Below are 24980 nucleotides of genomic sequence, written 5' to 3' on the forward strand. Positions count from 1 at the left end.
TACATTGAAATTATTTTTATTTTTTTGCTGGAATTTAAAAAACATAGGAATATTGACATTGCATTTAAAAACCCCAGGAAGTTCAAGATTATACATTGTTGCATCTCTGAAATCCAACAGTGCAAAGCTGGAAATCACAAAAAAAGTCTCCACCATGCCTTTTTTAGGAGATACCAATATATATATGAACATTTTGAAACAAGATATTTAAAGAAGTGTCAGACTGTCCAAACTTGAAGGTGCTTTTCATTCAACACATCCAAATCTGTCACTCTTCTGGGGGGACACTGTCAAAAGTTAGACAATTCAGCAAACAAGTTGTATGAAGCATATCGAAACCCAGTTCTTAAAAGGAAGGAAACCTGATGTATTTAAAGGGAACCATGGAGCTATAGTCTGAGGTTTCCGTTTTCAGTTTTGAGAAGTGTTACTGTGCGTGCTTATTCTCTTTGTTCTACTCAATGTAGTAATATTGGCAAGTATTGGGTTTTGTTATCCTAACTGTACACTCTTACGTCGGAGTAATCATTACTTTCCTTTCCTGTATTGCAAATAAGGTACGCTGACGTGAGAGCAACAGACAGTTGTATGCAAATGGAAATAGTCATTTAAATTACCTGAAGTTGGGAAATAGAAGTTGTGAATTTATACAGCCATGATGCAGGTTGTACGATTTGTCTTCACCAGCGTTAAAGCAGTATATACACAGTTGTTTTAAAATGACACATTTCTTCTCAATGTGTCAGATAAGAAAAGCTTTCTACAAAAGTCCTTTTTAAAGTCATCGTCTTGAAAGTCTTGCAGCTGCTAGAATGAGACGATTCAAATCGCTGCCGCTTAGGCTCCAGATAAGTAGGCAGGAAAGTTAAATGCTTAAGAGTGGTAAGTGTCCATCGTGAATACTAATGGTTATGGGGATGAGACCTCAAAAAGAAAGGCCTTGCCTGTCCCAGTAGCTTATTGACTGCAACAATAGTCAATATTTGTGGAATTCACTCAGAAATATCATTATTCATTTTTACTTAAAGCCATGTCCTAACAGTAATAAAGACGACAACCCTGGGGGAAAAAATCACATTAAATGTATATATAAGAACACTATAAAAAAAGTCAAAGTCGTGTTTCATTACAAAAGAGATTTCTCTTTTTTTTTTTCCGAGAATTTATTTTTAAACTAAACAGGCTTTCATTCTTATGTCAGAGAATGAGGAAAAAAGAAAATCAAATCCTAAAATTCTGATGTTTAGAAAAAAACCAAGAAAGCTATTTTCATACTACAAAACATTTCACTTTACAAAAACCCCAAAGAGTTATTCTGTTACCTGGATGATAAAGACAAAATGGGACGTGATAAAGATAAGAAGATCTTAAAACTAGACCTCAATTATTTCTGGATAAAATTCTCTGCTCTGATCACCGCAAGACTCTCTGACCTTAGGGGGACATTTGTACAGGGAATGAATGTGTGTGGAACCAGCCAGAGAGATGCTATAGATCAGGAGAAAATCCCGCTTTTATTTTGGTGGGTTTATCGTTTTTTCAGTATAAACTGATATGGTGTGAACCATCCCCACGATATGAAGCAGGTACATTCTAATGATTTCCAACACAAATCCCAACACTGTTTAATTTACTTAACGGTATAGTCTGGCAGGAAAATTAAAATCTGTTTTATTTTATATTCTTTATGATGAGAAGTATATAAACTGCACTTCTAAATTAAATCATGCTCTGCCAAAACTGGTCTGCTTTAAGACTGATAACTTTAGTGGAATTAAGATGTTTCAGCAAGTATCAATTTTCTGTTAAAAAAATGTCCGCAAGACAAAATAAAAAAATTCTTAATTTACAATAAGCAGTGTAAACAGCAAAAACAACAGAAGCCACAAAGTTTCACGCACCAGCCACTGGCAGACAGATAACTCCAAATACTCATAGAACTTTGTATCTTCCTTTGTTGGTCGGTTGGTATGAATTTTGCTGCAAACAAAGGAAAGAATAATCACAGTTAAAAGTGAAAACAGATAAATGAATTGCAATAAACCCCCACTAACAATAAATCCACGTTATGTGGGGACAAGCAGTACCTTAGCAACCTCCTTCCTTTGGAAAACATTTTTACGGGGAGGTCAACGATTTTGAAAAAGAAGTAAAACTCTCAATAATGGCCCAGCAAGACCACTGGAATTGACTGCTGCTCTGAAAGGCTACTTAAGAGAAGGAGCCAAAGACGCTGCCAAGTCTCATGTGATATCACTGAAGGTTATTCTAGAGAAACCTGAGGTTTCTTTGGCCAGAGAAGTCAAACGGTGATTTCTCAGGACAGTTTCTTATTTGAAAACAGAGTATGTTGAACACAGCCAATTATTAGCCGGGTATGCTATAAAGCTATGGCAAAACAAATCTCTCAACACACATAAAGTATTAAAATGAGGGGGATAATTCTCCTCCCCCCTGCCTGATGGTGCTGAAATCAGGAAAACTCTTTAAGGGGTCTTCAGTCAAGAAGCTCTGTTAATGTGTTATCTCCATCTGCTGGCTGGATAATGGCCGTATGGCCGGTCAACTGAACAGTCATGTATTTTCTGGGCTGTTTAATGAAAGGGTGCTTTTGAGATCTATAGGCTCCAGTCCCCGATAATAATAAAAATGTATGCCAGAGCATCAACGTTTGTAGAAATCAATCTCAGAAAGCACAAATTAATGCACTTTCCCTCTGCATTCTGGGTATTTCACTCACCAATCTGATGAGCTCCTCTTTTATAAGTCGTGTGATTTCTGCCTTTGCTTTCTGTACAGCCAGTTCGTTGGCACCTGAAGACAAAAAAGTATTACCATCTTAAACGCTTTCTGTAGGTGAAGCCTACAGAATAAACATTGCTGGCTATTTTCAGAAGCGCTGTAGGACTTGCTGAATATCCTCAACTATTTGCTGAAGAACTCTCTAGCATTGTACAGACTGCCACAGCTAGACTGTGTGCTGTTTTAAGGAAGATACTTAGAACAGCACAGAGTCATAAATCAAGCTGTTCAGAAATACCACAGGTTAGAGACTTCTTTGAGAAAAAACTCTATTCAACCATCACAAGATTAGCAAAGCTTTTGTTGCAGTAGTTGATGTAATTTCTTATACCTTTAACAGCCAAAACCCACATAATTCCATTTTCTTCCTTATTTCACACTGGCACAGACACCTTTGTGCTTATTCCAATTTGGTTTTTTTTAATCTTTTCTCTCCCTGTCCTCCACACCGCCTCCATGCATGCTTGCTGTTGTTCTGCGGCTGGTCAGGCTTCTCAGGAGAAGCATCTCTGAGATCCCCATGGATCATTTGACAAAGTGTATTAAGATAAACAAGTGTTTCTTGAGTATTTATATTAATTTGCAAAGTAACTACAGTGGGTCCGTAACTGAGCATCCGTACGCTATAACTACAGAGATTCCATATCTAGTTAAAAAACTGGAGTCGTTATCTTTCATTGAAACATTTATAAAATGAATACGTACTTTCTATAGCCAAATAAATCTTTCGTTCTCCTTCCTTGGGTTCTTTGCCTGGAGGGAAATAAGTTCCTCTGATTGTAATAGCAGCTTCAGAATATTCACTGATTCTCTGTAGCGCTTCTTTGGAGGTAACTTTCCATCTGGCCGTCTGCAAAGTAAAGGATATGGGAGGATCAACGAGGAGAAAGGCACCGCACCGAACGGCAATCCAAAGGTTAGCTGAGATTTTAGACAAACACCACGGGGTTTTAGACAAACACTGCACGGTGAAGATCGGTCATGGCATTCTACTTTAAAAATGCAGATTGAAATTTTAGCCCATTTTTTAATGCAAGTATATAAAAAAAAATCTGCCCCTTGTGTCAGCAAGATAAAGTTATGGAAGAAGGAGAGAAGAGAATGGATGCATAGTTCTATTGAAGCAAGAACTCTAAAGAGATTCTATTTTGCTACACTGAAAATTTAAAACTTGTAATTTTTTCTGGTGATTTTCTGAAGCAGCACTCAAGTATTTTATTTCGCACTTTTTGTAGAGGAATAGGCTTCAAGGGCAAACATACTGCTAATGGCTGCAAGTACTCCCCTGTAACAAAATAAATGCTATTTATTTCTACACACTTCATCGGTTAAAGACAAAAGTAACCAAACCTTAAAATCTCCAAAAATAAAGCCTAAGGAATAAACATTGCCACTTGTTTTTCAGAACCCTTCATTATGATAAATGCATCCCATTAATTTAGACAATGAAATTACTAGAAAGTATCTAGTAGATTGTTTTAAGTCACTTGTAGATGGAGCCAATTTTTTGTCGTAGCGAGCTCTGGCATTCCAAGTTAGGGGATGCAGGACAAGACTGGAGCAGCTCACCCTGCCCTGGCGTGAAGGCAAAGCTATTTCTGACACGAAGAACGATCCCCTCCAGTCCCCGTTTGGTTCCTCAGTTCTGGCAGGCTGAGCAAACGTACTGTGTATCCTACCTTAAACCACTGCTTTTCCAGAAGCCAGCTCTGGAACACAGCCTCTAAAGGCAGGCTGTATGTCCTGGGATCAAACCGTTCCTGTCACATATCCTCTCTACACGAGGTACCTTATCAGCAGTGATCTGGCTCTCAGGAACACCTGCACCCATAATCAGGAAGGCTACCCCATGTGCATGTTACAGCTCATGTGATGGTATTGAATGGTTGTGCAGTACTTCTACATAACAACAGCTTACAGAGTCAGCTGTCATTCTTGCTTTAGGTGATCACTTTATCCTACTTCACCTCTGTCATCTCGGGACTGTGCTGTGTTCAGTACTGCACAATGCGTAATGTGTGAGTCCCTCTCCCTTACAGAGATTTTCTGGTGACATAACCAGCAGTGATGATTCTCACTGATTAACTGCCACATATACATCAGTGTTTCAGAGAAGATGTTACAAAACAGCGAACAACAAAAAGATCAGGAGAGCGCTATTTTTTCTAGTGCAGGTCTAAAAAAAAATAAAATAATTAAATATTTACAATTTGTTTATATGCAGATGACAGAACGGTTACCTGTTTAGCCATTGTGAGCAGGCACCGTTTTGTACCTAGTAAGCGTATCCTTAAAGGGTTAGAAAGATCCTTAGCAAAATTATTACATCTAGAACATGTTCTATAAATGAGAAACCGCTTAGGATAAGAATTAGGAGGATTTCTGAGGGGGAAGGGCAACAAACTAATAACACAACAACTTGATAAAAAAAGGGAAGCCTGGGCAAAACCTCAAAAGATAAATACAAGGCATTTGTGCTTGTTACTGTGGAATATAAATCTTCGAAATAACAGATGAGGTAGACTAGAGCAGCAACATTCTGAATGGCGAAAATACTCAGGTAATAAGAAAAGCAAAGAGCAGTATCAGCCATAGTAGTACAGCCTTGGAAATAAAATGCCAGACAGTGTCAAAGATTTGGGTACGAGAGAAGTCAGCGGCAGAGCGAAAAGACATTTTTTTATAGTAAGGAATGCTTGTCTTCGATAATCTCTGGAATACGTCCAAAGCATTGTGTACCTATAAACTGGGAAGCAATCGCCGATGATGTGGTAATTTCAATTAGGTGTGATAAGAAATAAAGACAAAGTATTTTACTGGTACAATCGCAGCCTAAGCCACGAAGATAGCCTCTGTTAAGTAATGGCCCTTTACACTTGATTATAGCAAAACGGTCACTTGCCTGTGGGAAGTCATTGATCTCCAGTTCTTCTTCGTATCTCTTAAAGGATTCGTTTTGTCCTCCATCCTGTTTCTCTTCCTCCTGCTTCTCTATGGGTACGTAATTGAGCTTAGCATTGATTTTTTCAGCCAGTTGCTCTGCAATGGTCTTGGCAGACACAGTAGGAGCTTGAATTGTGCCTCCCCTCAGGATGGCATTTGTAGCCTGCTGCATCACATCCTGTAAAAAAACAGGTCTGTGCTGAGAACAAGGTGGCCAGAAGTCCTACATAAACCAGCAAGGATTTTGTTAAAGCTTTCTACGTAATAGAATTGTTCACACAACAAGTACATTCTCCAAACTTCTCCTTCTCTTCTTTCCTTCCTCTCAGTAACTCCCCTCACACCTGCATAGAAAAGATCTTACTGGTCTTTTGTATCTGCAGCTCAAAAGACCTTTGGACATTCTAGACCACATAAACCTAAATCTAAATGGATTGTCTATCACATGCTTCAGCAGAGGAAGATATCCTGCAACTCTGCTAAAGCTGACAAAACCTAGTCGGGTAATTTCATCGGTAATGAATTAACTCTTTCCCAGGACAGACAAAAAATTTCCAGTTCTGAATTAAATCTTATTATCATATTAGCTCAATTACAAATCCTAGAACTTGTAACTGAGTTAGCCCGCCACAAATAAGCTAAGTAATACAGTATGTTATTAGTGTGCAGAAACACTAAATAAAATGGCAGTCACAGAACAAAGACCTGAACAACCTTTATTTAAAAAAAAAAAGAAAAAGAAAAAAAATCGCTTTTCAAAGAGCCTGACCTTAAAGTGGAAGGGGACCAATACTTGTGCCTCTGCTCCAAGATTCTTCTGAGCATTGATTCTCAAAGCCAATCTTTTAGCAATCTCCAATTTTTCTGCATTCCCAGCCGACGGTGTAGGAGCATTTGATGTTCCTGGTGCTGCCATGTCTTTTACTCTTTTCTTTGAATTGAACATGCTTTCAATTTGTTCATCGATCTAAAGAAAATAACAATTATTAGATCACAACATTTACCATTAGATAATCTTATCATCCTCAAGAAAAAAACAACTAAGGAGCATTTAGTTTACATGCTTTTAAAGAACTAAATCTTGTATAAATGGTAGAGTCCAGCTCAGAACTACAACTCAGCAAAAGGAACAGATAATCTAATAACCAGGAAAAAGTTTTAACCTAGCGTTTACTCTCAAGGTCATAAAAAGGAGTCTAACGAACATTAGGAAAGGGATCTATCTTCTATATCGAAGAATAGAATCAGAGAATCATTAAGGTTGGAAAAGACCTCTAGGATCACCAAGTCCAACCATGAACCCAACAATACCATGTCTCCTAATACATACAGTCCTACTCATGGAAGGTAACTAAGTTAGTAGTGCAGGACATGGACTAACAAAACTCCGTGCATTCTGCAACATGGTATGTGACCCACTGGGGAAAACATAAATATACTGGAAATCCTTAAGCAACTTAAACCTTATTTTCAGGTGCTTACATCAACAGCTGTGTCTTCATCATCTGAATCTTGCAAGCCAAGAGCTGCTTTTTGTAGCTTCTTTCTTTCATTAGCCAAAGCCTGTTCTGTTTCATCAAATTTAAAACCTTTGCCAGAGAATCCGCTGCTTTTTTTAATCAACTTTCCCTCCTGAAAACAAAAACATATATTTTCATATTTAAAAGTTGAAAATCCCATTTCTGATAGTAATTAACTATAAAATTAGACAAATAATTTTGAAGTTATTTATTTTAAAAAGCAAATCCTAGCACATTTAGGAAGCTCTTGATATTTTAAAAACTGTATTTTACAATGAACTGTAATTTTAAAAAGCTATATTAATTCAGCAGATAGAAACAATACACTATTGAGATTTTCTTTAAGTATACATTTTAAATGCTTTTCAAATGCAGTTAAAAAAACCCTCCAGTTTTTATATGGGAAAAGCTCCAAAGTCACTCTTCTCAGCATGAGCAAGATCCTCTGACGGTGAGAGCTCTAGAAATAATAATACAAATTATCTTTTACGTGAATTTTGATAAAAGCCAAAGTGCCCCTTATATAGCAGGCGCTTCTCTATCACATACCAGATGACAATATTTAAATTCTCAAGAACAGTCCTGTAAATGACATTCAAGACCCCGATCTTGAAAACACGTAGTACACTTACCTCAGCATGCATGTGTGTTCTGAATGAAGTCAGTGAGATGACTCACGCATGTATACGATACCACTGGACCCACGTGCATACGCATTAAACCCAGACCAAAGCCCACTGCAGAAGAAAGAATTACTTACAGCCTTCTGTTGGTCTTTGAAGTCAGCCCAGAGCTTCTCCAAATCAGTAGGTATCGGATTCCCTGACAATTCCAAAGCTTTAATGATATCACCAGCATACCGTGCCTGATCCTCAGTAATGAACGTATACGCATACCCCTGGTCAAAATTAATTTAAAAGATAATAAAGAAAAAATCTCTAAAGACACTTTATCTCTGAAGTTTTGAAGCACCCTCACAGAGATTATATTGTTCTGGTCAATAAAAGTAACCATGATATACATGCATATATTTTTTTTAGCAGGAATGTAGAATGAGTAACGTGATTTCCCAGGAAGCTGATACAGAGATAATCAGCCACAGACAGTAGAACCAGAAGTCTTTCTGTTCAACCTTGTCATGGTTAAAAGTTTGGAAAATAAAATCTTATAAATTTGAGTAGGGCACATTTCCAACAGTGAAAACCACCCAAACTTTCAGCCACAAATGGGATTTAAAAGCACATTCATACATCAGAAGAACAAGTAAGTTCCAACTTTTGTAGTGTTAAAACGCAGAATGCATTTTACACACAATCATTCAAAAACCTTAGACACTGTAAAGGAAAATCCTCTTCCCACCAGTAACGTGAACTACTCCCTCTGTAGCTATCCCTTGGGAACACCTTGATCAAGCAATAAATAAGGAAAAGGTTTCAGTGATTACTAAAACAGACAACCAATTGTACATACTTTATTGCCGGCTCGCCCAGTTCGGCCTGCTCGGTGCACATAATCTTCATAATGGTTGGGACAGCTGTAATTGACCACCAGCATCAACTGTTTTACATCCAAGCCCCTTGCCGCTACAGACGTAGCCACCAGAAGCTTGCAAATTCCGTTCTTGAAATCATTAATTATGCTGTCTCTGTCATACTGATCAATGCCTGCAAGAAACCAGACAAAACAGTTAATTATAAAGCTCTGCTCTGGGCCAGAAGAATTTGGACACAGGTCAAAACACCCTTCAGCTTCAAACAGCCAAAAGCCTATGCAAGTGAAAGTATTGCATTTTTATACTTTTACTGGCAACATATATTAGCCAGAATAATAAATCTCTCAGTCTATTATCCAGAATAACAAAACTTTTAGTTTTTCCACTACAAAAAGATGTTCTCCCACACCAAGATCCTCAAAAGTGTCTTTAACATGATTTTCTGTTTGACTTCTTATATTCAATTGAGACCTCATGCCGAGACTTTGTCTGCTCTCTAAAGGCAACAGAAATCTCCAAAGAACAAGAATATTTTTCCCTCTTCCATTGCTGCACTAAATGAACAGTGGTTTTGTACTTATTGGTATTTTTAAGAGCACTATATATAGAAAGTTTTAAAATACTCTGGGATGGACAATATTCTAAAGAGATTTCCTCTTCCTGCTACTAAACTACTTCTGTAGTATTACTACTTGATGGCAGAAAAGGCAAACAACAGCCACTATTATTGAGAAATCTCTAATAACAATATCATATAATACTCCCCCAATGACATTTGCTATTCTACAATAGCAAGTAGTTAGAAATACTCCCCGAGAGGTGTTAACTCTCAGTCACAATCCTGTTGCACAGAGACAAGATTGGGCATCCGATGACATCTCACAGGGAACAATAAAGAGTAGTTACGGAAAACTATCACGTCTATTTCAAATTCAGAGACAAATATATTTTGCAATTACAAAGCAAAGCCTGCTTAGGAAGAAATAATAATTGGTATTATACAGAAATTGAGTAACTTCTCTTTATAACCACTGAATACCAGTATTCTAGTTTGGGGTTGTTAATATAAATCCTTAAGGTTGCAGATTACCTCCATGAAGAGACAAGCAAGGATAAGAGGCTCTCATTAAATCTTTCAACAACCCGTCAGCGTGTTCTTGTTTATCTACAAATATGATAACGGATCCTTTCTCCTGATAGTGTCCCAGTAGCTCCAGTAACTTCAAAAACTTGTTCTCCTCTTCTATGACAATCTGGAAAAAAGACATACAAAAGCAAAGCAGAAAGAGTATAAGTTGTATCTTAAGTCATTAAACACATTCAGGGTGCATAAAAATAAAAATCAGGAACAGGAGATGACTTTTTCAGGCTGTTTCCACAGCTAGTGGCAAAACTGCTGTTCAGCTTTGTGGTATAAAACCAAGTTTTAAAAAAAGCGATCACATTGCATTTGCAGATTAGGGTGTTAGTTTATTTGGAATTCCTGTTTAATAAGGTCACTGAACTTCTAAAAAGAAAAGCTGTGTGGGTGTACTGGTTTATATTCAATATTGCTGGAAATAATCTTTTCCAAGCAGATGAGCAGATAAGCGGGGCAGGTGCGTGATACTCACAACATGTTGCTCCACATCAGAACAGACAACACTTCTGCCTCCGACCTGTACTTCTATAGGTTTACTTAGGATTCTCCGAGCTAATGCCTCCATAGCTCTGGGAAAAGTAGCAGAGAACATGACAGTCTGACGATCAGGCCTGACGTTGTCTACAATGCGCATAACCTGGTTTAAGAGAACAACCCCTGTTAATACCCAAGTGATGTAATTGAACTTCATGCACACACAGAGCTGACATCTTTAACATCAGGCGGTATCAGCACCGCACACAGACTACAACCCATTTCTTTACAGATTTGCTTACGAGACCTAGGTGCTAGCATTGGAAGACAGACAAAACTTGACTCGAAAGGAAGTTGTGAGGCAACATGCAACATGGCAACAGCCCAGCAGAAAGCTTAACACATGCGGCAGAAACCCTGCAGCTCAAGAGACGGAATAACGAATTTTTCCTGATTTTGGAAGACAATGTAGCCTGATGACAACTGAAAGAGTCCTGGATGTCCAAAGCTGCCAGCAAGTAATTTGTCACCAACGTTTCCAACGTTTTGTTCCTGTCTGCTGCAGGACATTGCCAGGAGACATCAAAGACTTTATAAGCAGGCTACAACTACTACTGACACCTGCATCAAGGGATGACATTGGGCTACAACATGGCCACAAGTATCCAAAACAAGTGTGTAAAAAAAAAAAAAGTACATTAGAGAAAAATCTAAGCTATATATGAATTTATTGAAGACAAAGCATGTGAGGATAATAGAAAAATTGAAGGGTCAGTTTAAACCCTTGTCCATATGTAGCACATCTTTTTGAACGCTCATTGGCAGTGTAGTAGTAACAACATAGCATGGCAAAGCCCTTTGAAGTGGAAAATAACATCTTGTGGCAATATCACTCCTGTCATTCGTTACCTGAGGCTCAAAACCCATGTCAAACATTCTGTCTGCTTCATCGAGTACAACATATGTGACTCTACGGAGATTTGTCACCCGACCTGTGAAAGGAGAGGAAAAAACACATGGGAAACAAAATCAAATGGAAATCTAGTTTCCCTCAGGAATATTTTTTTTTAAAATGTTATATAGTCTCACTATCTTCTAACAAAGACATTAATTAATTTTTTTAAAAAATTCACTAAATGTGAATTTTAATGTTCTCATTTTAATCACACATACATTCTGGGAAATGTGTAAGTATGCACAAGGCCCTTTATTTTGTCAAACTCTTCTCTTGCATACCATCATAGGGCCAGAAGAACCTGTAAAATTCAGAAAACTGCCCTCGCCAAAACACATCATAAAACTAAGACTGAGATGAAGCAAGGAGCCACATCAGCCATTATCTGACAGCGCCACCTAGAAAAAAACATATTAGAGATTACAGCGCATGTGTGGAAGGCAAAGTCCAGTGCTAACTGTTGCAGCCTCAGAAAAATTCCTTTTATACACATAATCTGTAATGCTTCCTCGGAGCTAGGAACAACTATTTGAGGATAATCATACTAATTCTAGTTAACAGCTAATAATATGCATAGAATAGAGTAAGCAGTCTTGTCAAAATAAATATATAAAAGATTAAAGCCTACCCAGTAACACTACTGAAATTAAAATTAAGAACCACCCCAAACTCTGGGACAGCTGGAAACAAAGTAAGTAAATTGTATGGCTGTGAACATTTTGAAATTATGATGGACAGGATAATTAGCACCCTTCCCAAACAAATAGCTAAGAGATTCCCTTTCATGAGAAGGATTTAACTCAAGGACTTAAGAATCATATTCTCAAACGATATAAACGTGAACAGATTCAGTTCCAAACAACTGCAGAGTGACAATGTCAAATGCTCTCAGAACGGAACAGATTTTTCACATTTTCTACCACTATCACTCAGACTCGTGCCTATCAAACTACAGCAGAATTTGGTCCTTTCAGCTTCAGCAAATTGTAGCTGAATCCTCAAATTATTCTGTAGAGATTTAGCGCTGCATTTTTTTTAAAGATACGGAATTCGTACTTAAGGAGCAAAACAAATATTTCTTAAAATCTACATATCTATGTAAAATCTTAACACTTTCATCCCCAAATAATAACTTTGTAAAATTACTTGGGAACAGCATTAATGTACCTACCTTTGACGATTTAAGTCTTGGAAGCCCAGTTCTATATGTCTTGAAGGTACTTTTTCCACAGAAGTTAAATAATGTCAACAGTTTAGTAGAGGTTTTGATGTGGAATAATTTAATAATAAAACTTTATCTAATAAGCATGCAATGGTTACACTAGGACAAAACCTCTTAAAGCTGCAGTGGCTCAGTTTAATCAATCTGAGTATTTGATGTTAAGGTCAGTTCTTTTACTTTTGAACAGTTATTTCGGGAGGGCTTCTTTGGTTGGTTTTTAAAGCCAACAGATAAAAGGCAGAGTCAGACGCTCTTAAGTAAAAGGGGGTAACTGCTGAGCTACACTAACAATAATAAAGGATCAATGGGCAGACAAAATAAGCAACTCTTATACAACCTTTATCTAAATGACTTGAAGTTAAAGAATTTGGACCAGCACATTTTAATTTTAACAGTGATAAACATTCTCAGAAGCTCTTCAAGAATGTAGTATTTCCTGTCCTCCCCAAAAGAGTCAAAACAATATGTGATTAAACCTATTATTAGTGCTATATATTCTCAATAGCTAGATAGTGCAGCCTGAAGAGATATAAGAAAATTCCATAAGACCATTTATCAAAATACATGATCTTTTGAATTTGTTAGAATTACACAACAAATATAAAAAATTCTCCATAGGAAAAGGACTTCTACTCACCATTGTTAGCTGCTAACATGTCAATCATACGTCCAGGTGTGCAAACAATAATTTCAGCACCTCTTTTGAGTTCAGCTATCTGATTTTAAAACACAATAAACAAACCATTAGAGTTGGATTTTGCTTTGTGGTTTCTTCTTTTTAAAACAGGTATCACCTTGCAAAAAGAAAACAACATACACTGTAACGCAGCTGTTCTACTAATGTGAATTGTTTATGTAAAGATTTTACTTAGCAACTTCTTTAAGTCTTTGGAAAACTTTGCTTTCTGAAAGAGTAACCCCTGACAACTGAAGTTACTACCACTTGAAGTTATAATGGGGATACGACTTCTATACAGTTAAGGGCCCATAAGAAATGCCACATGTTACATCAGGAACAACTGATACTAAATAAACCATGTTCCATCACAGATGGTCACTCCCATCGTCTCCATAAATAAGGGGGGACAGGGATGGGACCCCTTGAAATTAATCTCTAAATTCCTCTAATGTGCAGTATTTGATAATGCAATAAACCAAAGTTAATCTTTTCTGGCTTTTGTTATCTTGAGGGGAACTCTCATAAAAATTAGCTTCTCGATATCTTTCAAACTCTCACACCCCACTAACAGCTTAGTTTCTGCCATGCTCAGTACATACACAAAAAGAAACAGTCTGAAACTTTTAAGGACCACACTTGAGAATTTTCAACAAGATCAGTATGTTTAAGGCTAAGTTACGTGCAAAAGCTTAAGCTTGTGTATTTCTACCATTCACACAGAGAAAATCCGTAATTCAGGCTGCAAATGTACCGAATTTATGGGAAAGAGGAAGGAATTAAATTCACTGCAGAAGTAACATTTACTAATAAAGTTCAAGAATTACTTGACAAGTAAGGTGTGTCCTTTGCGTACCTGCTCACTGATTCCTGTTCCTCCGTAAACACAGACAACTCGAAGTCCAAGTGTCTTTGAGAATTTCTTACACTCCTTGGTAATCTGCAAAGCCAACTCGCGAGTAGGTGTCATAATGACGGCTGAAAAGCAAAGCATTTTCATCATACATTGTAATATAAGAGATGTTATTTATACAATAAAAAGTAATCTTTTGTAATGTTTGAAGTAATTCACTTATATATATTTTTACAAATGTAATTTCAAGAAAAAGAGAGTTAAGACAGTGTGAGGATGGAGTGGAACTCTGGTCAAAGTTTCAAAATCAAAGGAGTACGGTCTCCCTTCCAGATATACAGACATGCAAGTGCTCTTGAAACAACGCTAGATAGCACAGTGATCACAAACATCATTAAACAGCATGGTGATCACTAACTAAATCAGAAAAAGCCACTCATTAATGGACAGTAGTAAGTAAGCATTCCTGCCTAAGCCAGAGAAGAACCAAAGAGCCTTCTAAAGCGTATGCTTGAGTTTTTATTTATTAAAATAGCAGTTTTGAAAAGAAAAGCTTTGTACCTATGGGACCTTCTCCCTCTTCTAACGCTCTCTGATCCATAATGTGTCTGAACATGGGCAACAGAAATGCAATAGTTTTTCCGCTTCCTGTTTTAGCAATGCCAATCAGATCACGTCCATTCATAATTGCTGGGATAGCCTGGGTTTGAATGGGAGTGGGCTTTTCATAGCCATGTCTTAAAGAAAGGAAAAAAAGATATTGTAAGAACAAAACAGGGTTTGACAGATGAGAATTGCAAAGTCATGCTTTAAAAATTTTGCATATTCATATTTACTTATACATATCAGTGCCATCCAAAAAAATACACCTTAACCACGAGCAGCAAAAGCATGGTACAAACGGCAGAAGGGATAGTTCATAACAGTAGTGCAATACTGAGCGACAAACACTCCGACCGCCATCTATGTAACATCTACAAACAGGGACATGTTGCTTTATACAGCAAAGAAGGTTTTTCTTGTGAACGTATGATAGAACACAGTGAGCAAAATCAAGCATGAAACAGTTCAGAAAGTGCTTCCTTACTTTTTGAGGGCAGTGAGAATCTTCATGGAAATACCACACTGTACCCAGGTTTTTATTGGTTTGGGGCAGCCTTTTCCCTTGACCGTAATTCCCTCCAACTCCAGCCTGTACACATTCACCTCTGAAACAGAGTTTGCATTACAACAGAGTCAAACTTGACATTTCTCTGCCACCTTGATCAAAATATTCTTGATCTGTCCCTGAACATGAAATACTGTTTTTAGTAATAATAGTTTTATCACCACCAGAAAAACAGCTTTTAGCTTGTTACACATAAATACAGGAGGTAAGTGGAAAGGACCCAGGTAAATTTTTTCAGTGTCTCATATATAATAATATGAAGTTATCAAAAATAATGATCTAACTGATTCAGTGTTGTTCTATACCAAGTTGCTCCAAATGCTCTTTATATTCCAAAGCAATTTGCTGTTTCTTTGCACATCAAAATCCAACGTTCTTTTCTTTAATAGTACCCAAGGTGTTCTGGTTGTATTTCTCTTTACCTTCTTGAGTCATTTTAGCTAGTTCTGGTACTTCAACATAGAAGTTTTTCCTGAAAGGTTCGTATTCTATTTTTCCATGATCCACTGGTTCTAGCAGCTTTCTCTGCTTGGTCTGGTAGCCAGTCAGGGCAGTCTGCAGATCGACTTCCTCCTCTTCTGAAGAATACTGTATAGATTATAATTTGTGTGTAAATTAGTACGAGTGGTATTCTGAGAGGCTCTGGTTTTTCATTTATAGAGGAACTTCACACAGAAGCAGCAGTGACTCCTTACCTTATTAGACTAGAGGCTGAAAACCAGCTCTCAGTTTAAGAGTCCCAATTGTTCTTTCACCTATTTCTTTCACGTTTCTCCCAAACATTAACTTTCACCATGCTCCGTATCGCTTTCATGACTTTATGAATACTAACTACCAGCCTTGTCATTCAGAAATAACCACTGCCATACAATAGAAATAGTAAGAGGATACTAAGAAGAAAGATCTAGCCAGCACACCACTGCAGTCACAGCTCTGACAGATGCACCCAATTCAGATTTAAACTAGTCGAGTACTACTAACACTGGAACTGCAGCAACACGGAGCATAGCACGACCTAGCTGAGCTACAGTGCTAGCAGGGTATCTAGTCTACGACTTGGGCAAGGCTGTCTCTCTGAGACCTCCCGGCCAGCAACACACACATACCCTTAATAACTATTCAGGCCTACACCACTGCACACAACCACATGAAGTACTCAATACTCCTATTCTCCTGAAAGCATTTTAGGAAGGCAGTTTGGACACAGAGGAGTAATTCTGAGAAGTTCAGGTCCTATCAGTGAGCAAGACCGCTCTACGAGAATCCCAGAGCACTGTTCTGTTAAAATTCAATATTCGTGCTGATCTGCCACTGCTCAACATGCAAAAAATTGCACACTGTCAAGACCACAGGGAGATCCACCGGTTCATCAAACCCACATCCAGAGAGGGCAGCTGATGTTTACCTTCTTGTACTACCTCTTCCTACTAAAACACATTTGTTAATTACAGCCAGTGTAACAGAAAACGCTCATAAATTCAGTTTAGGGTGCTGTCTACTACGACACATGACTTGGCCTGTAGCCCCGGGCAGAATCAAACTCCTTTCTACTGTTTCCTAAACTGTAAAATGAGAACATCTGCCTCTCGTCTGTGCTAAAAAAGATGTCTCATTATGATTTATGAAGTGTTTTGAGATCCATAACTTACTGGTGTTTTAGAAAAGAATATATTTATACTTACAAAGAAATTCAGCAGAAATGTAACACATAAACCCCATTTTCTTCTGATTAGATACATGCAACTGAACATGCAGGCTGAGCAGCTGCGTATGTAAACACTCTATACCACACCTCGAATGCTGTGTTCAGTTTTGGGCCCCTCAGACAAGACAGACAGTTGCTGAAGCGTGTCCAGAGAAGGGCAGCGGGGCTGGGGCAGGGTCTGGAGCACAAGCGTGCTGGGGGGCGGCTGAGGGGGCTGGGGGGGTTTAGCCTGGAGAAGAGGGGGCTGAGGGGAGCCCTTCTCGCTCTCTGCAGCTGCCTGAGAGGGGGTGTAGCGAGGTGGGGGTTGGTCTCTTCTCCCAAGAAACAAGCAATAGGACAAGAAGAAGTGGCCTCAAGCTGCATCAGGGGAGGTTTAGATTGGATATTAGGAAAAATGTCTTTACTGCAAGAGTGCTCACACACACTACATGTGACATCCACCAGCCCAGTCGTGTTAAGAACAGTTACAAAGCCAGACAACCTGATACACTCATTCAGTTCTCATCTGTATAATGTTGACTCTGAACAATAAAGCTGCAATGATGATTTCTAAAAAAACCCAGTACAAGCAACAAGAAACCATGTAAGATCACAAATCTTGTGACCGTGGTTCTGCAGATTAAATAACTAAGTGTTTGACTCCTATGAGATCTAAAAACCCCAGAGTACCCCCATTCTCATGCCTCTTGTAAGAGGCACGTTGCCTTTTCACAGCAGAAATACAAGACACTTCCATTACCTCCATCGCATCTTGGTCATTCTCCATAAGCTCCCCTTTCTTCTTCTCTGACTCTGCAGCTGCCTTTTTGGTTGTCACCACGGTTACCACCTTGGTAACAGTTGGTCCAGATTTCTAGAAAAACAGGTAAGAAAAATCATTGTGCTATCATACAAAACAAAAAACCATACTGTATAAAATAGATAGAATATTTGTACTTCTGAACACATTATGCTGGATTTTTTTTTCCACTTCCTTCAGTGAAATTTTATCAAAACAATGTGTGATAAAACAGCTTGATAAAAACACCAGGAAATTAAAGTGAAGGCAAACAGGTATTAAGTGTATCTAACTTCTTGCCTTTCTTGTACTTTCCCCTTTTTTTCAAAGCCATTTTGCTTTTAAACACAAAGCTATTTCTAAAAGGCAAATATAAGAAATCTTAATACGTGATTTTACCTTTTCACTCCCACCTCCACCTTTCACACTTCTCATATTGAACTTCTTGACCTCTTCTTTTACTTCTTCCATATAAGCATCCAAAGGATCTAACTCTTCATCTTCAACCTCATTGCCTTCTTTTTCTCCTTCTGCAGTTTCCTCTTCATCATCTAATTACAAGCAAGAAAGACAAGAATAAAACAGACAGGGGAAGCAAAAAGTGCTCATGTGCAGTAAATTATTAGCCTACCCAAATAATTACAGTCCAGTTTTATTAATATATCATTTTTCCTCATACAAGTCTCTCCAGTTTGTTAATCTCAATTGTATCTTAAATGACCTGAAGCCATGACCAGATTTAGGCTTTGTTATTTTATAGTTCACACTCTGAAACATAACTAAATGCTTTAAGGATAATGTAATAGTAATATTTTTAGGAACAAAAGTATTTTAACTGTTATATATAAAAAATTAATTACCATCATCATCTTCTAAACTCCATTTTTTCCCCTGTTTCATCTCTTCAATTTCTTTTTTCAGTTCTCCTATGTTTTCCATCGCCTTTTTGCGTTGTTCTTCCCTCCATTTCTCCACTCTTTCTTTTCGTTTTCTCATTTCTTCTTCTAGTTTGTTCTGATCAAAATTCTACGATAAAAACAACCAAATAGTGAAAATTAATGGCCACTGGCTTTAGCCTATGCTTCTTCAAAGAAACATAACTGTTGCGCGAGCATGCTGTAGAAGGCTGGATGTCCACAAACCTATCGCAACAGAAGTAAATAAAAAATACTAACATCAACTATAACATTTTCAAGAAATGCAGTTAACTCTTATTTTTCATTACAGTAGCTGGTATATAATTTTTAAGATAATAGTGAATTAAACTTTCCTTTAATTACTAGAAAAAAAAAAATCATAACTCACACCAGTGAGTTTCAACTCATTTTAGTCACTGATCCACAAAAAGACTTAGGAATTATCACATTACCCTCTTCTTCCAAAAGTCCTTCTAGTACAAAAACCTGTGACTGGTTTATACCTGCAGAGCCTTCGCTGACAGCACAGCTGCTATTAACAAAGGAGGGTTAGCAACCCTGTGCTGGTTTAGAAGAGTTAGCTAAAACTGCTAGTTTGGGAATTCTTCACCCAGGCACATCTTTTCATGTCACGGAGGAAGGAAAAGTCAGCTTCCTTCTCCCTTTGTTCTTTGATTCCTGCCTGGGTTCAGAGGCCAAAAAAAAAAAAATGTTCAGCTCCTCTACTGACACCTAATATGTGAAAAATGAGAGATCCTTCACGCTTGTCTGTGGTTTGTGGTCTAAGCAGTTCAAAATCTTGAACTGAGATGATGTATCTTATGCCAAGAACTGGAAGCATATCCCGTGACAGGAATCTGCGTTACTGACAATCGGGATTTTGTCCAGCTCTAAGAGCAGGTTTTCTTCTGTTAATGCAGTATTCTATGGCTAACTTAATTCCTGGTTTAAATTCTATCATTTAAATTTATAAGTGTTAAAAAGCTTTGTACCTCAGTAGCCACAGTATTTGTGGTAGCATCCTTATCCTTCTCTTCTTCTTTGTCGTCTTTGTCTTTTTTCTTTTCTTTGGAAACTTCCACGCCTTCTGTCCTTTCTTTAGATCTTGATCTGAAAGGTAAGACCAAAGATTTCTTAGAACATGACAGCTTTTCTCAGGGCGGGAATCCACACGTGCTGGATGGAAACAGAACTATGAACACCCTGTACAGGTTTATGTTTTCAAATACCTTACAAATCACACTGACTCCAGGAGAATCTTTCCTTTTCACGGAAATATTCCCTTTAACTACCCGAAATGTCTCTTTTTTTTTTTTACCGGAGGAAGTTGCAGACTTCATTTCCAGACCACTTACAATTGGTAACTACACTAGTGGTTCTGCAGTTTATTTTACACCTCCTTGAAGACAGCAGTTGGAAAAGAGATAGTAAAAATTTCCTGTTGTTGAATTTCTAGAGAAAGGTAAAGTGATCTAGCATCTTGCTGTGGAAGTCTGAACGTTCCCCTGGGCATAGAGTACTGGCTGAAAGACATAAAAACACCTCTCCTTGGGAAGAGCTACTTATATAACTCAAACAGAATGTGCAGACTTGCATTTAATACACAACCCATTTATCACAGATTTTATTATCCTTACTTGCTTCCAATAAAAGAAAACAAAAAGAAAAAATGCACCCAAACCAAACACATGCTAACTCATGATAATAAATATAAAATTCACTTTGGCCAATTAAATCTCATTAAGGCTTTTTCACTGGGCTATTGTAACACAAACCATACGCTTATTCCAAAAAAACTTTGTGATTCCAGCTTCTCACAATTTCTATACTGTCATCAACCTGCTTATTCTTGATACAGACTACCGTTACGATTTACCAACTCCCCGCTCATTTTACAGTACAGCATGATACATGCTGTTTATATCTGAAAATTTTGATAAAATATATTTAAAAGAACATGGCCTGTAAGAAGTTTTCCCCCATTTCTGAAGACAATATCTAAAAGAGTTCAAGGTTCACCTCTTTACTAAGTCTATTTACTAGAGTTAATGCAACTGTAAACCCCTAAGACTAGTACTTGCCAAACCCACACTGACTGCAGCACTAAGCACACCCACAGAATGCAACAAACAGCAAATAAACAGGTGGGGGCTTTACCAACGCAGACTTCTTGAGCTCCTCTGAAGTGTTACGCTATGTATTTTCTTTTTTCTGCACAAATATAATTAAAAAAGCAGATTCCAAACTTCATTGGCTTACATTCTTCAGAACACTTTTTGTGTAAAGTATGGATGAATCACTGAGCTCAGGTACAATCAGCGGCGCTTATAACAGTTCAGAAATTCCTGTTGTAAATGTCACCACGATGCTGTTTATAGATCCCCTGATGCTACCCTACCTGTATTTTTTTAAAACCCTGTACGTTTCCAAAGAAATAAAGTGCTTTATCTGAGAAAGAAAACAACACAGTGCATCACTGAGAACACTGCACTGGAGCAAATCTGACAACTAAAACTTGTAATTTACAAGTTTAAAGAAAGTTATATTCAGAGTAATGCCTGTGCTAGAGACTGTGCACACTTCATTGATTTGGGCATACGTGCTGGGACACAAACCGCTACTTATTGCTACTGGGACCTGAGATAACAACGAAGCACTACAAAACTTTCAGAACGAAGTTCAGTCTTTAAAGTTAAGCGCATTTTTTAGCTGCCACAACTCGGATTATCTTCTTTCACAGAAACATTCTCACAACAAACTGTGTTAGACACGTTAAGCAATGGGAAAATATCCTAACAGTACACTCGCATAATATTCTCCTTGTTCTACAAACCAAAGCTTTGCGTAGTTTTGCCTGATGGTTCCCTCCATGCTACCAATAGTTTTACGATATTTTGTCACTATGGCATTGACTGTAATTAGAGAACACAAATACCTGTTTTCTGTTTTCCTGTTCTTGCTTGGGCTGGAGGATCGAGACCGTCTACCTCTACTTCTGCTTCTAGAGCGCCTCCTCTCTCGGCTCCGGGATCTTCTTCTCTCTCGGCTCCGTTCCCTTTCTCTGCTTCTTGAACGTCTGCCACAGAACAAAATTGTATTTATTTAGCATGTGATCATAGTATAATTTTAGTCTGCCATTGAGGAACAGGCTGTAAAAGGAATCAAAAAATCATCAAGACCACTAAGAGCTTACAAACTCCAGCACCAGCAGCTAGAAACCATTTAATAAGCAAAAATATTAAGCATAGTAAAATCTATCAGGAACACCAGCAAAGTAACTAATGACCGTGGAAGAACATCAATAGTCAGATGACAGGCATTTTTATCTACTTTGATTGGAACTGATAAGTCATACCTTTGACGCTTTCTGTCACGCGATCGCGACCTTCTCTTGTCCCTACTGCGTGACCTCTCACGTCTACGTTCTCGATCCCTACTTCTAGAGCGTCTGTCTTCTCCGCGTTTTCCTCTTTTGTCAGACGGAGAACGACTTCGAGAACGGCTACCAGAGCGTCCACGTGACGCAGAGCGCTTCCGATAATGCCTGCATCGTAAAGTCACACAAAAAAGATGAACATGAGCATGAGAACAATTGCAGTTGAAGGATATTTGCCATATTTAGGTGGACAGGCCAAAAAGAATTATTTACCTTAATTTCTTGGACTTTTTAGATTTCTAAACATTTGTAATCATCTTGCTAAACGGATTAATATATGTATACTCCCAACAATGCTGAAATCGGAGGAATTACTTGGTCATATTTTTGTTTTGGTTTTAGAGAACTACTATAAGCACATTGTGAAAACACTAGAACATCGAGAACAATTTCCTTTTTAGAAGTCCTCTGACTTCCATTATACGTAGGAAAAGAAAAAGACTCTTGGAAGCAATCTCAAAAATTTGTTGAACAAATAAAACTGTTCTTTGTTGCTTTTTAGACAATATACTATTTTTATCTAGGTAAGCTAGGTAAATTATACCTCTGCTCAATGGAAAAGCTGTCAAACTGCAGTTAAGGAAACATAAAACCCTGAGCACGTGTTACACAGCAATGGTCAATGCCTTTAGAGTGCTGACATCAAAAGAAATTCCGTAACATCATCAAACATTGCAACAGAAACATTAAGAAGTTAGCAAGGCTTGAGGGGTGTGTGATGGAGATGGGAGTCGCCTTTTCTCCCCTCATTAGTGCTCGCTTATCTCAACCACGTTAGCGTAGGGCTAGGAATTCTCTAGGAAACCCTTCAGCTGAGTGTACAAGTCACAGAGGGACCGTGACCATCTCCTCTTCCTCCAGTTCCTGACTTCCAGTCTCCACGCCAGAATAATTCCCTTGTTCACGCTCCTGCAGCCCAGGACCCACACACCCTTTCTCCCAACAAGCCTAGTAGCCAGGCTTGGGAAGCAGGAAGAGGCAGAGAAGGACAGACCTCAAGCCCCCACCTCCTTCCTTCCCTTCCATCATCGCCACACAGGGTTGTATTACAACAGTATTGGCACTAAAAATAATAGAGTTCATTTCAGCACTCTGGTATATTTAGGTACCATGTACATTTGGAATCAGTACAGTAGCAGCATGATATCCATATATACTGCCTATCAGCAGTATAACTGAGCGCAAAGAACATCCGTCAGCATTAGATATCTCTAATTTCTTCCCCATCTCTGTCACAAAATGCCACGGGATCTGCTCCATACTTCCCTCCTTTCTAATCTTTTAGCTTTAGAAAATTAAACTTTTTTGGTTTTGTGCAGTAAAGCCAAGTATGGTTTCAGGTTTCAAAAGCCTTAGTCTGATGACCATTTCTTTACATCACCTCCAGCACACGCAGCCCACCCCACCCATCTCCAGCACCGTTTGCTCTCACTCCCTTACCATTTCTTCACTTCTAAAACTTTTTGTAGGTATTAAAATAGAAAATAATACAAGTTTAAACCCACTTTTAAGGTTAGTTTTAGCCCAAACAGAAAAAACTTGTCATTACCAGCAGGGAAGCTGTACTAGGATACGCAAGGGAGCCCTGCTAGCTCGAGTGCCAGCAGCTTGGCGTTCAGTCCCAGGAGATTTTGCAGCCCGAGTCTCTAACGGTGCCCTGCTGGCAGCAACCGCTGCCCTCGCTAGTTTGAAACTAATTTAGACATAACTACGGGAGTACCCAGCTCTTCTCTGAATCACCAGTGTGAACACATGCCCGTGGTTAAAATTTCACCTCGCCTGCCTCCCTCAGTATAAATCTCAGTTACGGACCCAGGGAGCTGTTATAGCGCAGGGACAGCTGCACGCAGGGATTATTGCGTCACGTTTTTAGTGCCAAAATCCGACGGTTAGATTAAACTAAGAAATAAGAGACATATGCCACAACAGCACGTGCAGATTATGGACTTGGTTTAAAGACTGATAGGTGTGAGCAGCTCCGAACAGCCTGGCAGCAGAGGCTCGTCCCGGAACACGCCGAGGGCGCGATCACACCGCTGCTGAGTCGGTAACACCGAATCGGGTGTTCATACGAGCTGCGAGTGGACAGAAAATACGCGATCCCGCATAATCTTAAAAAGAACAAACAAAACCGCCTAACCCAGGTTAAAAAAAAAAAAAAAGGCTACCCGACTAATTCGGTTGTTACTATTATTTTAAGACAAGGCAGTGAGGGGCTGGTGGGCTCGGGCGGGAGCGGGGGGTCGGGGACTCGGACCCAACCGGGCTCCGGCGGCCAGCCCCGAGCCCTAAAGCGGCTCCGGGCCCGGGACGGTGCAGAGGAGGCTGCCGGCCCCCGTGGGCGGCGGGGGGGAGGCTGCTGGCGCGGTGGAGGAGGGCGGGGAGGCTCCCGGATACCCGGGACGGCGGAGGGGAGGCTACTGGCCACCCGGGACGGCGGAGGGGAGCCGGCCGGCTACCAGGGAGCGCCCAGCCCAGCGGGGCCCTAAAGCCCGGCCCAGAGCCCCGAGCCACCCCTCAGAGCGGGCCCACCGCCGCGGCCCGTCCTCCCTCAGCTTCCCCGCCGCTCGGGCCGGCCTGGAGGGCCCCCCGCCGCCGCCCTTTGTTCCCCCTCCACGCAGCCACACGCACCTCGCCGCCACTCGAGAGAGCCGCGGGCCCCGGCGCGGGCCACAGCGGCCGTGGCGGCGGCGGCGCTCCCGCTGCACTCACCTAGACTCCCGGCCCATGGCGGCGGCGGCGCGGACCCTGCGCTATTCGGCGGCGGCGGCGGCAGCCATTCCGCGCCCCAGCGCCCGGGACGACAAGAGGCGCGGCGGGAAGCTGCCGCTCGCCCCCACCCCCGCTTCCGGCCCGCCGCCCCGCTGCGGCGCCCCCTGGCGGCCGGAGGGCACAGCG

The 24980-nt window shown here is 39.6% G+C and overlaps 1 protein-coding gene across 2 annotated transcripts; it reads right to left on the minus strand.

Moving 5' to 3' along the window:
• DDX46 (DEAD-box helicase 46) lies at positions 1-24935 on the minus strand. 2 transcript variants are annotated; one of them, XM_075102907.1, is made up of 24 exons: positions 24795-24935; positions 22002-22190; positions 21582-21722; positions 19639-19756; positions 18590-18755; positions 18129-18280; positions 17691-17804; positions 15669-15834; positions 15166-15286; positions 14640-14815; positions 14082-14203; positions 13187-13265; positions 11282-11364; positions 10371-10535; positions 9848-10010; positions 8736-8929; positions 8026-8163; positions 7228-7377; positions 6515-6712; positions 5705-5923; positions 3508-3652; positions 2741-2814; positions 1902-1980; positions 1-1059 (listed from the first exon to the last, which is right to left on the minus strand). In XM_075102907.1, exons 1-23 carry the CDS (start codon positions 24809-24811, stop codon positions 1933-1935), a joined length of 3138 nt encoding a protein of 1045 aa, XP_074959008.1. In that variant the 5' UTR covers positions 24812-24935; the 3' UTR covers positions 1-1059; positions 1902-1932. The 2 variants fall into 2 exon arrangements, with proteins under 2 accessions (XP_074959008.1, XP_074959006.1); XM_075102905.1 differs by lacking the exon at positions 1-1059 and having other exon boundaries at positions 1647-1980.
• Positions 24936-24980: the final 45 nt, after the last annotated feature.

Source organism: Phalacrocorax aristotelis, chromosome 8 (genome assembly GCF_949628215.1).
Source record: "Phalacrocorax aristotelis chromosome 8, bGulAri2.1, whole genome shotgun sequence".
Classification (NCBI taxonomy): Eukaryota; Metazoa; Chordata; class Aves; order Suliformes; family Phalacrocoracidae; genus Phalacrocorax; species Phalacrocorax aristotelis.